The 14,251-nt window shown below is 60.9% G+C and overlaps 3 protein-coding genes across 3 annotated transcripts; 1 reads left to right on the top strand and 2 right to left on the bottom strand.

Moving 5' to 3' along the window:
- Positions 1 to 1,948: 1,948 nt before the first annotated feature.
- BXZ73DRAFT_105501 (uncharacterized protein) lies at positions 1,949 to 3,384 on the bottom strand (the record flags this gene model as incomplete). The annotated part of the gene is made up of 7 exons (XM_048016280.1): positions 1,949 to 2,373; positions 2,434 to 2,535; positions 2,591 to 2,725; positions 2,782 to 2,860; positions 2,919 to 3,077; positions 3,143 to 3,261; positions 3,324 to 3,384. The coding sequence occupies 7 exons, from the start codon at positions 3,382 to 3,384 to the stop codon at positions 1,949 to 1,951; spliced, it is 1,080 nt and encodes a 359-aa protein (XP_047873670.1).
- A 4,921-nt stretch (positions 3,385 to 8,305) lies between these two features.
- BXZ73DRAFT_53303 (MFS general substrate transporter) lies at positions 8,306 to 10,094 on the bottom strand (the record flags this gene model as incomplete). Its single annotated transcript, XM_048020974.1, has 6 exons — positions 8,306 to 8,817; positions 8,871 to 8,959; positions 9,009 to 9,513; positions 9,568 to 9,677; positions 9,747 to 9,844; positions 9,909 to 10,094. The coding sequence occupies 6 exons, from the start codon at positions 10,092 to 10,094 to the stop codon at positions 8,306 to 8,308; spliced, it is 1,500 nt and encodes a 499-aa protein (XP_047873669.1).
- A 1,498-nt stretch (positions 10,095 to 11,592) lies between these two features.
- On the top strand, positions 11,593 to 13,922 carry BXZ73DRAFT_80794 (cytochrome P450; the record flags this gene model as incomplete). The annotated part of the gene is made up of 14 exons (XM_048023344.1): positions 11,593 to 11,722; positions 11,777 to 11,898; positions 11,942 to 12,033; positions 12,087 to 12,130; positions 12,177 to 12,277; positions 12,331 to 12,500; positions 12,556 to 12,779; positions 12,830 to 12,896; positions 12,956 to 13,159; positions 13,232 to 13,241; positions 13,293 to 13,525; positions 13,587 to 13,619; positions 13,676 to 13,704; positions 13,756 to 13,922. The coding sequence occupies 14 exons, from the start codon at positions 11,593 to 11,595 to the stop codon at positions 13,920 to 13,922; spliced, it is 1,626 nt and encodes a 541-aa protein (XP_047873668.1).
- Between the last annotated feature and the right edge of the window lie 329 nt (positions 13,923 to 14,251).

Raw genomic sequence — 14,251 nt, 5'->3', positions numbered from 1 at the left:
CGTACGACTCACTCCTCCCTCGATGGTCGCCCACGGGCCGCGGCGGTGCTCGTCTTCTCACCGCTCGTCTTCCCCATCTTAATGCGGCAGGAAGATGGATACCGGCTTTCCAACGCCTTCTCGCGACGCTGCGCGAGTCGCCGGGATGTCCGCGCGTGCCTCTTCCCGCTGAGTTCAGGAGTGCCAAGAGCTGTGTCCAATACAAAGCTCTGCGGATATAACCGCTTGTGCCGTCCTTATACCATCACCTAAGTATCATTTCCGTCCTGGGGGGCCTTACATAGCGAACGCAACACGGCCATCTGCTTGGGACCTTCTAGTACGGATGCATCGCCACTGAAACCTGTGAGGTGCACCGCCCCTCCTCGGAGGACGTGTTCGCAGCGCTGACCCCGTGCTTCCAGGTGTATGCTTTGTCTACCTCCCGCGCTACGTGCCCATATGACGGGACACTGGCCGCGGGGCCAGCCTGTGGCCTGCCGGTCTGGCTCCCGGCGCTCGCCGGTGCCGTGATCCTCATGCTTGGGCTCGGGATTGCGTTACCTCTAGATCTCTTCTCTGTTCTACGCTTCGTGCGCTCTCTGACCGAATTTCCACGGATACAGGACATAGTTACCAAGACCGTGGCTACCAGTTCGCAGTACCTGAATGACCGCCGGACGCTGTTCTGAGCGAGGCTGTGCCGGGTCATGGGACTTGCGAAGATGGGGATGACGTCATGTCTCATGTCGTTAGCGCGGACCGGGCTCCTCGGGCTGGTCTCCCAAGACTGCTTCCAACACACTCCCCTCGCCTGGTCTGGCGGGCGAGAGACTCGCGGCGAATCCTCCGTGCCAGTGGAGCACGAAATGATATCTAAGGCGGCCGCTGCTTCGCGTGAAGCTCGACATCGAATGCTGCGACAGCGGCGAACAACATCCTGTCAAACGGAGCGCACAGTTCAGACAAACCCGGCCACTCACAAATAGCACTTCTTCTCACTACAACCGCTTTCAAATTGGACATCGTCGGCACGGCGCGGGCGATCTGGGCCTCGGTCTCGCACTGGGCCTGTGCAGGAACCCACATCATTTCACGCTGCAGTCGCCGTGCGCGTAGCTTTCTCCAGATGCGAATTTTCTCGACCACATTCTGTTTTCCCTTCCGTAGTCCAGGGGGGAGGGGGGGCTCCATAGCACTCGAAACCACAAAGGCACGTATTCCCCTGAACGAAAAAAAATTAACAAGACGGCAAACGCGTGCGCCCCCTGGGCCCTGACGGTCTTCTTCACCATCACAAGAGCACATTACGCGGTTTTGTCGGAGGCTCAGGACAGGGTCGCAATGGCTGATCTCCTCTCGCCATGGGAAGCGCGATCGCACGGCGCGGCGCGGAACTGCCCGACGCCTGGCGAGCCGCGACGTCCGCACAGTCCCGACGGCTGACGACTGACGACGGACGTGACCGCGTGCGGGCGATCTGGAGCCCGACTCCATGCATGCGTGTAAGCACCCGTGTGGCATGGCACCGCGCATCGGCGGGGCCGGACGGTGCCGTCGGCAATGCCCCGCACTCGACGGACGGACTGACAGGCGGGCGGGGGCGTCGCGGGAGACGCGGAGATAGTGAAGGGGCCCGTATACACCATTGAACCACTGGAGAGACTGGGAAGAACGAGGCACTATTAGGCTACAAGTTTTGTTCTGCGCCCTCGGGCCCGGTCTACGCACGCGGGCGGGGTGTTGGGGGCCACGAGGGCGGACGGACGGGGACTACAATAGCGAAGGAGAGAGCCCTGGACGGGCAGGAGCGCACAGGGCACAGGATGTACAGACAGACAGCGAGAGGGAGGGAGAGAACGAACGAGATCCAGGCTGGGAAGTGTGTCCGTGTACTAGAGAGCGACGAGGGTGGAGTGTCTACCAGTCCGCGCGGGGCGAGCAGAGTGAGGGAAGGGGGAGGGGGAGCCTAGACGGCGTAGTTCGAGTCCTCCTTGAGAGGCGAGCGCGGGATGTCGTCCGTCATCGCGTACGGGTGCTGGACGCGGTCGATGTGCGTCGTCCGCTGGAGATCGATGCCGACCTCGATCGGGGCGCCGCCGCCGCGGGAGGTGAGGCCGTCCGGGCGCCCGGCGGTGCTGCGGAAGCGGATCGAGGCGAGGTTCGAGCCGAGTCCGTGCTGCGGTCGCTCGGCTTCGAGCGGAGGACGAGCATCGTGAAGATTAGCGCGGTCAGAGGGGGGAGCTGGTGGGGGCGCGTGCCGAGTCAGCGCCTGGGCGGGAAGGTAGGGGAGGAGAGAGGGAAGACGCACAGCCTCGAGGAAGATGAAGAAGATGTTGCTTCCCACAGAGGTGCAGACGATACAAACGAAGACGAAGGCACAGTAGATGACGGCTGGGAACACAGATGGTTAAGCCACAACTTCCTGTACTGGGCGAAGCACGCGCGACGTACCAGACTCGCTGATGATGAAGATGACCCGGCGGGTGGGGCTCTCGCGGAAGTTGTGGGAGTGGGTGCGCTTAGAGATACTCCAGATCCTGTAGCAAATAAGAACTGCCGATGCACGGGTTAGTGCCACGCAGGTAGAAAGGCGGCTAGGGGGACTCACGAGCGCAGAGCGCGTTCAGAACGAAGGTGAGGATGAAGAAGTAGCGCACGCGCTCGGATACCGCCGCGAAGATGAGCACGCCCGAGTTCGGGGAGTTGGTCTGCGACTGGGTCCAGATCGACCAGCTTCCAACAGCTGGGAGGGAGGCATGAGCTTCGGCCCTGATGTGTGTAGTGCTGGAGAAGACGCACCGGTAGCGGCAAGACACAATCCCGCGGGGACGAGAATGATGGGAATGTTGCCGTTCCAAATCACCCAAGTGCGGTAGACCTGCGAGCGGGACGGACGTGAGGGATAGAAGAGCGCGTGGACGAAAGATCGCACGGACCATGATTGTGTCTGAAATGAACTGAAGGACACCGGTGAGTGCCCCCTTGGTCACAGCGAGCGGGGTACCGGCATGACGATAGAATGCTGCGGGGTCGACGACCTTGCCGGGAGCGATGCTGTACGCCTGGTAAGCACGGGTCATTTCGACGACGACGTCCTGAGGGGCATAATGCGCGGGTGAGTACGCGAGACGGGAACGGAGAAGCAGACCGAAGCACTGACTGCGGTGGTGATGAGGAAGATGGCGATGCAGGCGACGGGGAGGAAGAGCGAAAGCCCGTCCTGGCGGTGCTTGTCGCGGAGGATCTGGTAGCATTTGGGGAGGTAGGCGAAGTACGCGCCTGGACGGAGAAACAAGGCGGGTAAGCGCGGGGGGCACGTGAGCGGACGCGCGAGCACGCACCGGTCCCAAACATCTGCAACCACACGCCGATGAGCAGGGCATTGGGCTGGAGGAGAGCCATTGCTGCAATGGGCGGCGCGCGGGGTGGTTGAGATTGGTGTCGCTGCGAGGGGTGGCGGCGAGCAACCCGGGCAGGGTCCGTGTGCGGCCAGTCTTATAGTGCCTTGCGATGTCGCGCAGAGGCCCGCGCGGTGGACCAGGTGCGGGGGCATGGGCGCCTGGCGGATGATCAGGCGTGATGGTCGACGCCCTCGCCCGGCGTGGGCCGGCGTGGGACTCGGGAGAGATCAGAAGAAAGGCCCGCGCAAAGGGCGAGATTGATCGAACGCGGCTGCATGGATACGTCCAGGGCCGAGGGGGGATGCCGTACGGCGAGGTACGATCCACCGCGCGTCGAAGCGCAAAGGTCCCAGTTCATTCATCGACTCGGACGGCGCGGTCGAGCTCAGTCGAGACGCGGGGAGGGATATTGCGCGCTCGCAGCACCCCGCGACCCGCGCGCGATGATTGGCTGAACAGTCAAGTTCTGGACATCGGGTAAGTACGCGCACTTGCCCCCGTCCGGTGTCCACTTCTCACAATGATAGCCACAAGCGAGAACAGCAATGGCCGCCCGCCCAGTCGCCCTTGCCCAGCTTCTCATCCTTCCCCGTCGTGCGCGATGGTGTTTGAGCCGAGGAAAAGCCACTGCGGGATGGCGGCGCGCTTTCCCTGCGCGCGATCCTCGCCACGGACGACGTCCATCAAGACGCCTTGACTCTTGGTTCGGAACGGCCTCAGCCCATTCGATCAACCGACGGAGGAGCGCCCGCGCATTGTCGTCGGGCTGCCGATGATAGGATGCTCGAGACCGGCGTCGAAAGTTCCCGGGCCACGATCCGCACTCAGATGCTGAACAGCTGGAGCGCGCGCACGAGCTGAAGGTCGTCGGAACGGAGAGCTTAGCGTGAATTGCAGCTTGCGGGATAATTAATTGAGCTTCTCTTGGAACATACCCGGTCCCTGAGTCAGGTCTAGTGTTTGCAGGCCCGCGAATTAAACGTCTCATGTGGAAAGGGCATTGGCGGTAAGTCGTCGGTGTTCATGAATCCGAGTTCAGGGGTGGGTTCAAGGTGAGGAAGGGAAGCTCGGAGCTGATGCTGATCCCGTTGGCCGCCAAGCCGCGCCGTCCCGGTGCGGACGATGCCCAAAACAAGCGCGCCGCGCCAACGGCATTGTGGCGTTGCACGGCTGGCCACGTAGCTCACCTTAGCTCACCCACCACCACTGCCCAGTGCCGGACGCTGTCGACGCGCTTCTGGATCATCTCCATCGCCCTCTGCTCCGCTTCGCTACACCTACTCCAGGCATCTCACGGTTCACCCACCCACAGTCCTCGGTCTCCACCGCACTGCCGTCCATCATCCATCATCTCAACGGCTTCGACTCTTTCGCTTCGATTTCTCCCCCGCCATCCCCGCCGTCGCCATGTCCTTCTTGTCGCCATCGTCGTCCTTGCCGCCGGCTCCGCTATCTCCACTCCCATGGTGATAGCAGGACCAAGTATGCATTCTCCCATCTCCCAGATCTCTCTACACCTAAACGCAGCTTGCAAATGTCCAGGGACTTGGCAGCGGATCCATGCAGGTCCTGGTTCCCATAGGAATTGCAGATTTGGTTCCGCTTGGAACCGGAGGCGTCTTCCAGTCTTTCACAAATTGAGTTGGTAGACGCTGGCAGGGGCCACCGGGCCGTTCGTCGGAGAAGCAATAGTCCAACGTCGCCTCAGGAATTCTGCGAGGTATCATCATCGGCAGGACTGGAAATTATTGTCATGTGTGGCGACTGCCACTCTGACCCTCCGGTACGATGCCATCGCTCACATAGTGTGCGTAGAACTGTGCCGGTTGGTGTTTGCTGCTCATCCGCTTCTCAGTCATAGTCATCGGGCATCTCTATGTCAGCCGCGATACTCCAGGACGAGCCCGCAGCGCGGCTCCCGATCCCGAGCATTCTGCGCCACCGGGAGCGTCAGCGTCGCGCTGCAGAAGCATATCGCCCTGCACTCGAAGATGGACCACCGATGGGGGCTCGAGAAGAGCAAGGACCAGAGTGCGAGCGCCGACACCGACGACGCGATGGACCCCGAGAAGGTGCGGGCACCGTCGAGGGTAGTGGGGTTAACCCCGCCCTCACCCTCGCTCTCAGCACTCGCACGGATGGGTTGTAGCATACCTCCTAGGAACTGTATCATCGCACCGACTGAACTATAGTCTGTAGACTTCGCGACGGGTCAACGCCCCAGATCCCCTCTGCCAGTACCACAAGCGTGCACGAGCGAGCTGTCCCTGGCCTCGGTCCATGAGACCAGGTACTCCCGTCGCGCCGTAGTGATGCGCTCTTCGGAGTCGCAGTGCATGGGCTCCCGATTCGCCAACTTCACGACCTACACGCATGCGCGCTCGTCGGTCCTCATGGAGCATGAGGCCTTGAGGCTTGAAACTTGGCCCGCCGTCCATTTTGGGTTCAGTCCGCGATGTGATCCCCGCATGCGTTGCCCACGTGACGTGCACGGCCTCCATGATCTCACACCTCTCACATATACGACAACAGGCGTGCGGGATGTCGCTGGTACGCCCATGCAGGAAACCTTTCAGCCGCCCGCTCGACGAGGACAGACGAATGGCGGCGTGGGTAGCAGTAGCAGTCGGCGTTGTGTTTGCATTGCCACCGCCTCGAGTCTCCGTCCTCACTTCGTTGTCTGGAGACTGTTGTCGCGGGCATGTCTTGCATGCTACCCGCGGGGTTAGCATCCGCGCCGCGCGCTTTCTCGACGCGGCGCAGACGCGATGCGTTGTGGAGTGCGGCGACTACCCGAGCGCGGGTGCCGCTTCCCCCGCCTCCCCGTACCGACGGCTCTGCCACGAGCGCCGCCGGAGACGGTGGGCGTCTCTCCGATGGAGCGGTGCCTGGACGCGCGCGCGCGAGCCGCCGTCTCGCAAACGTTCGCCACTGGGTAGGTTCGCTCGTGGCTAAACCTAGAAGGTCTGACTGCTGAGAATCTGTGCCGTTCAGTGGCTCGCTGTGTGCAATCTTTGCGGGTAACTGCTCCTTGCGACAGGCACTCCGAAACGCTCGCACTTGCACTGAGTCGCCCTGGACAGCGGCTATCTACAGGTCCTCAGCCTCTAGAGCATTGACGACCTGCCCAGCCCGGGCCCTCCTCGGCCATGTACGTGTCGAGGTTTCATGTCTAACGCCGATCCCAGAGGGCTTACAGAGGCATCGTGTACGCGTCTCGCTCGCGTACCTACAGCCTGTCGTTTGATGGTATCCAGTAGCCTGAGTCCGTCCTGAATATATCAGCACGCGAGGCCCTTCACCGTGAAGAATGTTGACAAAAACACACTCTAGCGGTCGGTGAGTCCCGTCGACGGGCATAGCGGCTTACAACGCAGACAAGAATATCACGGAAGGGGCTCAGAGGCGATTGGGTATCTTGTGCTCTTTCAATCACAAACACAGAACCGGCTCGTTGTGCAGCGCGGGAAGATCAAGAGCATTTTTCCTCCCGACGCTGCCGCCAAGGTCGCTCGATATCATAACTTCAAATTCATAAGTACTAGCAGCACGACTCCCAGACTCAAGGCACACCCTAAAAAAGCAGCGTGAGCGCGTAGCGCCGCCGGGCCAAGCTTCCGTCCGCTCTCACCCCGAGCCTGCCAAAACTGAACCACCCATCAGAGCGAACAGAAGCGCTTCTGTCGCGCCCACAAGTCGACGACCACCGTGGGGCGTCGATCGAGCACGCTGGGCTCGATAGGCTCCATTTAGCCGATTCGAACTCCGCAGCCGTTTGTCCAGCCACCGAGTCCGCCTTCAACGTTCGCCCGGCCGATGAACACGCTACCCATCCACTCGATCCACGCGGTCCGCCCCGGGTCTGCATAAACCCCCGCGGCCGTCACATGTTGCACCATGGCCGCCGGCGCGGGCCCGGTCAGTGTCGCTCTTTCGGCGCTACCATGTGTGGCACGAGGGCCGGCGGCATCCCAGTCCCGACTCAACGCGGCCACGGTCGACGTTCAGACATCGCGCTCGCGGCTCGAGCCGTCCGGGTCCGGTCGCATGTGCTGGAGATCTCTGCACGGCGCCGCCGCCGGGAGTCGGGACCTCGATCGATGATGCGAATCGCGCGGCCCGCTCTTCGCCGGGGTCTCACTCGCACTGCTGGTGGGCGCGCGCGCGAGACACGCACCCGATCGTCCGCTGCAGCCTGAGGACTGCGATGAGCGGTCCCCAGCGGGGCTCGGAGCAGTCAGGTCTCGGTGCCCTGGCACAGATACCTGAACTCGAGGACGTCGCCAAAACTACACTGGAGGCGACGAGCGAGACGGCCCGTGGGGCCCGTTTACGCGGATCCCGAAGGGCGGGGGTGCGAGCAGCGGATCCGGCTCTCTCTGTCGCTCAACGGGCTCGGCTCTGCGATAGGTGCGAGGCTGCGCGCCGCGGAGCCTGGAGGGGGTCCGGACCGGAGCCTGGTTACAAAGTTAAGCTCAAGCTCTAACAGCGAGCATGCCGATCGGGCTTCACGCCCGAGCTCGCCGAGTCGCCGAGCCGACTTGGTGCTCGATGTTGCCACTCTGTTGACTCGGTGTCCATGTACCTGATAACAACGCCTGATTCCGAGCAATACAGTCGGAGTCCGAGCGTTCCCAATGCTCGTCAAATTCAGGGGCATGTCGAAGTCCCGTTCGCGTTCGCGTCTCAGGTGGAGGGAGGTCAAAACGTCTAGCGACGTATCAATTAGACCGGGGGGTACATTATTTACATGGAAGCTAAGGAGAGGACCGGGAACTAGCTAACGGGCGGGAGACTACGTACATGCATCATGGATTCGTGGGGGTCGATCGTGCACCGGAAGACAACAACAGCCTCTCTAAACCACACACACAAAGTCGCAGAGCGTAACGAAAACGGGAGACGAGAGCGGACGGGGCGCGTTACATCACGAACTTGTACCAGATGGAGTCGTCGCCGGCCTCCATGACGGAGCCCTCGCCCTTGTACGGCTCCGAGCCGCCGTGCTCCTGCTGCAGGCGCTCGTTGCGCTTGTTCTGCGCGCTCAGGTAGAAGATGTTCGCGACCGCGGCGAGCACGGTCCCGATCTGGAACACGAGCAGCGTCACCTTCGCGGTGTGGTACGTCGGCGAGGGCGAGATCGTGCCGAAGAGCCAGGTCGAGAAGATCGCGCCGAAGTTCGTCGCGATGGTGCCGATCGAGACCGCGGTCGCGCGGCGGGCGAGCGGCGCGGAGTTGTTGGCGAGCCACGTCCCGAGCGAGGGCGCGATGCCGAAGACGCCGGGCGTGAGGAGGAAGAGGGAGCCGTAGAGGGTGTGCGCGGGGAGCTTGGCGGTGAAGATGCCAAAGCCGATCGTGGCGAGGGTGCCGAAGCCGATCATCGTCAACCCGCGACGGGCGAACTTGTCGGACAGGATGGAGGCGGTGATGGCCACTGTGCGGGACGTCAGTCGCAGACCAACGAGAATAGCGAGGGAGGGTACGCACGGAAGGCGGCGACGGCGAAGGGCGGGACGGTCATGAGTTGAGCCTTTGAGCCAGTCCAGCCAAGGCCGACGATGATTTGGGGCAGGAAGCTGCAACGGAATCAGTCAGGGTGCGACAAGGGCAAGAAGTCGTACTCACTATCCGAGCGCACCGACGGACGAGCCGTTGAAGAAGCCGGCGAGGGTGACGATCCAGACGTGCGGGCGCATGAAGGTACGGAAGACCTCAGCCTTGGTGTACTTGAGGTCGCGCTCCTCGGCGAGAATGATGCCGTCCTTGTGGAGCTCCTGCGCAATGTACTTCTTGTCCTGCTCGGTGAGGAGGAAGATGTCCGTAGGACTTGAAGGGAGCAGGAAGTACGAGAGCAGACCGAAACCTATGGAGATCACGCCCTCAATGATGAAGAGCCACGCCCAGCCTGGACGGCCACCCATGCCGTGAAGCTTGATGAGTGCGGCAGCGAGCAGGCCAGAGAACGCGGACGCCAACGTAACCGAGGAAAGTACGACCGAGGCGCGGGCCTGGAGGCGGCGCCGGGGGTAGAAAGAGGAGAGGTAGAGGGTGATGCCGGGGAGGAGACCTCCCTCGAACAGGCCGAGGAAGAAGCGGCACGCGAGGAGACCACTGTATGACGTGACCACGCCTGTGTTCTGCGATGAGCGATTGCACGCGCGTCCGTGAGAGATGGACGACGTACCCTGGAGAGTAGCAACGAGACCCCAGAGGATGCAGAGCGTCGGTAGCATAACGCGAGGGCCGATGATCTTCATCAAGAGGTTGGTCCCGAAGTTAACCAGAGCGTAGGGACTGTAGAGAGAAATGGTCGTGAGCGCTCATTAGTATTGACATCGACTTGGGGGTAAGTTCAACACTTACACGAGCGTAGTTGTCAGAGCAATGCTGTACTGTCTCGGGGTCATTTTCAAGGCCGTGAGAAGACCAGCGATAGACGCATTGCCGATGTTGGATCGGTCCTGGGAGTTGCGCAAGGATTAGCACAGGAGCAGGCGGAGAGGGACGGAGAATAGGAGAACTCACGAGGTTGGAGAGGAAGAACATGATGGTCACCACCGGCAGCACGACAAGATCGAGCTTGTACCAGACATTGTCATCACCGTCAACATGATCTTCGACGAAGGACTTCTCCTGGTCGGGCACGAACGACGGCGCGTCGTCGTGGCCCTGGGAGGAGGTCTTGCGGGGGCTCTCAGAGGAGGCGGACATGGCGGGACAGGAACCGGTGGTGGACCGCAAGAAGGATCGACGGCAGAAAGGAAGACGGAGAAGGTGCTTTTGAGGCTGGCCGGGCAGCGCCGTTTAAAGGGCGCGAAGATGGCGGACCTGGCGGGTTTTGAGCAAGGCACGGATGGCGGCGGAGGACTTGTCAATGTGGGCTAGAACCAAGACCTGGGAGAGAGACGAACTGAGTTCGGTGGACGAGGGTACCGACCCTCCCAGGCACCGTTGCGGCAACGGGCACGCGATGGTCGCATCTGTTGGTGTGGGTAACGTAAAGAGAGGAGGAGAGCGCAAGGGCTGGGAATCCGCGTGGGGGCGCACATGCCGGGGCCATCAGCCCATCGTCTGGATCGGGTGTCCACGGCTGTCCCATCATCTCCCGCGCTTGCTCCGGGTCTATGCCGTTTCGCGTCTAGCAGTCGTCCATGATAGCCGGCCAGCGGTCGAGGTACCGCGGAGAGACAGCGTGTTGGAAAAGGAGAGCGCAATTCACTGACATATCAATCGCCGCGCAGACATCTCCTTCGTCCGCCGAGCGTTTGATCATCTGCCTTTCATCCAAGGGGCGAGAAGTGGAAGCAACGCTCGACAGCCCCCGTCAGATGCCGCAGACCTGTCGACCTCGTGGATATGAAGGTTCTGCGAGCAGATAGCCGCACGGAATCACTGACGACGCGGTCCGAAGGGCAATGCCCATCGGGCGCCCATCTTTGCGCGGTGTCAACGGGCCACGTGCGGCGTGGACATGCCTCAAGAACAGACTGTCAGAGAAAGCGGGCACGCGGGGAGATCACAGGTTCCCCTCCCTCACTTGGGACTCGCCCGCGATGGTGATCATTGATGGATTTAACATTTGCCTTTGCAGTGCAACAGCGCGTGTCGACACGATGAAAGGACTGCACGGTTCTCCTGCTGCAAACAGCCGGAAGAGGGGTGAGCTCTGGTGAGCTACGAGCTCAGAACGGCCGTCTCCGGAGGCGATAAGGGGACACGGGGGTGGCCATCATTCGGGGGCTGATGCGGTCGCGCAACCTTCTGACATTCCATTCGTTCGTCGCGTTCTCGCGGTTCTGCGGATGGGTCTTAGAGAGGTCCGAATCTGGCTCAAGTGTACGTGCACGCAGGATGAGCGCGAAAACACGACGGCGGGTGGGTGTCGAGGACGAGGAGGTGGATGGGCCGCATGGACGCCACATATGAACGTTTCTTCGGCGGGGGCGCAGGTGGAGCGGGCATATGGCGACCGGCGACCGGCAAACGCCACGACGGCCTCGGCAATGATCCAAATCTAGCAATGTTCCGGACCGGCCGGCCGATGAACACTGCGGCCAAAAGTCCCGTCGACTTTGTGTCGGACGACCCGCGTCATGTAGGCTTTAAAACAGTACGTGAGAGGACCAGGGAGTATCGCCTTCAGAATAGCCTTCGCCTTGGTCCTCTGTATATCATACCACAATCGCAGCCAGATGCTACCCACGTCCCCATGTCGTCTGCTGCCCCTGCCCTCCTCGCCCTTTTCATTACGCCCATCCTATTCTCCATTATTCGCTCCCATTTGAAGCACAGATGCCTGAGCAATCTCCCCGGCCCAGAGCCGCAGTCATGGCTGTTTGGTGAGCCTCCCTCGCGTGTTTGGCGCTTTGCACTCCCTCACTTCGTCCGCCCAGGTGTTGCCAAAAAGATGTTTGCCCCGGATGGAATGACATACAGGCTTCATCTCCTCACAGAGTCCGGTCCTGTGGTCAAAATCCCATTCCTGCTCGGTGTGCGCATTCTGAACTCCGTCCATGTCAGTTGATCTGGACTAGTACCAACACCGCTTTCTGTTGCAGAGATCGTCGATCGCCATCTCCGACCCCCTGGGCCTGTGTACTTTGCTTGGAAAGGATAGCACGCCCTTCGATTTCCCTCACTCCTTTGTGGCGTACGTAGTTGTTCTTTCTTGTCCCGGTTAGCTATTAACCCGTTCAACTTCAGAATGAGCCACGCCGTATGGGGTCCCAGTTTAATAGGCGTACGGGGTATGTGTTCTTCATTCTGTGCCTGTCGTCCCTTGCGAGCATACAGTAGGCGACGAACACCGCAAACAACGCAAGATACTCAATCCCGTCTTCTCTGTCCCGCACCTTCGCGGACTTGTGCCCGTCTTCAGTGACGTCGCATCTGAAGTGAGTCGTCTGTTTTGCGCAAACACCCAGCGTCTGCTCAACTTTTCGTCCAGGTCGTTTCGACTATCAACTCCTACCTCACAGGCGCTCCCACCGAGGTCGACGTTTCACAGATTATCACCGGCTACTCCCTCGAATGTATTGGCCGCACCGGCCTTGGCCGCTCTTTCGGGTCTCTCAAGGAGCATGGCACGCCGTACAGTCGTGCGCTCAAGGAGTTCGGGTTTGCCTTCCGCCCACCTGCTCCTGCTCTTGCATATCGTCTAACAGTACTCTAGGCCAACTCTAGGGAAGCTGCATGTCTTCATGGCGTACCTGCCAGGGCTCCGCAAGTGCCTGCCTCTGTCTTGGCTGAGGTTTGGTGCAAAGCACTTTCCAATGAAGGCTATGCGAGACATGCTCGAGATATCGGACACGGTTTACGCCGAGTCTAAGAGGATTCTCACTGAGAAGGAGGGACTCTTAAAAGACGAAGGCGGAAGGGATCTCATGAGCATTATCTGTACGTACTCATATGCATACGTCTGCGTTGTGCTCAGCCCATTGCGTCAGTGCGTCACAACGCGAAGGTGGCACTAGACGAAGTTTTGTCCGAGGAGGCTCTTATCGGGCAGATGTCGTGCGTACTTGCGCTGGTTCAGGCGTCAACAGTCGTAGACTCATAGGCGTATCCGACAGGATGTTCCTTCTCGCGGCCACAGACACCACATCGTCTACTATTACTCGTGTGATAGAGCTTCTCGCAATAAACCAAGACGTTCAAGGTGGGCTCCGAGAAGAGCTCACCCGCGCCACGGAGTCTCGAAGTCTCTCTGAATTCGACTTCGACGCGTTTGCCTCGCTGCAATACCTCGACGCCGTCCTCCGCGAGACGCTCCGCATGTGCGTATATTCACCTTGTCTCCCCACCCTGTCTAGCTAACACTCAGCCAAGGTACCCGGTGTTCCCAACAGGAAACAGGACGTAAGTTCCCCGATCCGCTCTCTACTTGCTCTGTTCCCACCCGAACCCCAGCGCCGACGTCGACACCGTCATCCCCCTTTCCGCCCCGTGGTCGGCAAAGATGGCGAGCTCATCCATGAAGTCCACATCCCCGCGGGCACGACCATCCTCGTCAACAACGTCGGCTACAACCGCAGCCCGCTCGTCTGGGGGCCCTCCGCGGCCGAGTGGCGCCCCGGGCGCTGGCTCGCGCCCCTCCCCGACTCGGCGACGACACAGCGCGTGCCGACGCTGTTCTCGAACATGTACGTGCCTCCGTCGTCTCGCGCGCTGCGTGCCCTCATCCACTCGGACGCGCGGTTTCAGGCTGAGCTTCGGGGGCGGGCCGCGGGCGTGCATGTGCGTAACGTGTCCATTGTTAAACCGGAACGATCTGAACCACCGACCGTTTGCAGTGGATACAACATGGCGCTCATCGAGCTCCGTGAGTGATTTGCGTCTTCCGCCAACACCACATTACTCACCTGGACTCCAGGCGTGATTATTTCGCACCTCATCCTCGCGTTCAGATTCACACCCTCGGACAAGAAGATCGTGTGGCGCATGGCCGGGCTCGTCAGCCCCTCGGTGCGCGGCTCGAAGCTCACCCGCCCAGAGCTGCCGGTCATGATAGAGCGTCTGGCGGTGGACGAAGCGGCGTGACGGATGGATCGCTCCTGCGTGGATTGCGTCAGTACTTCAGCTGACTCTAGATGAGGGGATGACAGCTATGCACCTTTTTAGGGTCGGTCGGGCGGTCGATGTTCTTACATGTCATGGTAGTTCTACTAGAGGCCTAGCTATATTATGTCGACGATTTCTTCCTTTGGCGACGGCGTCCTGGAAATGGCCTCTCGAACCGATGTCTTGAACTTGAGCGCACGGAGCGCACCCGAAGAGCGTCCCCCGTGCAGGTCCACGCCAAGCGCGGTGCCAATGGCGCGCGGCGAGCATGCCGACGCACCACTCTAGTCCGCGCGTGGCCGACTCAG

Source organism: Epithele typhae (genome assembly GCF_022376455.1).
Source record: "Epithele typhae strain CBS 203.58 chromosome Unknown BXZ73scaffold_66, whole genome shotgun sequence".
Taxonomy (NCBI): domain Eukaryota; kingdom Fungi; phylum Basidiomycota; class Agaricomycetes; order Polyporales; family Epitheliaceae; genus Epithele; species Epithele typhae.
The sequence above is the reverse complement of the archived record's forward strand: the minus strand, read 5'-3'. Positions and strand labels throughout refer to the sequence as shown.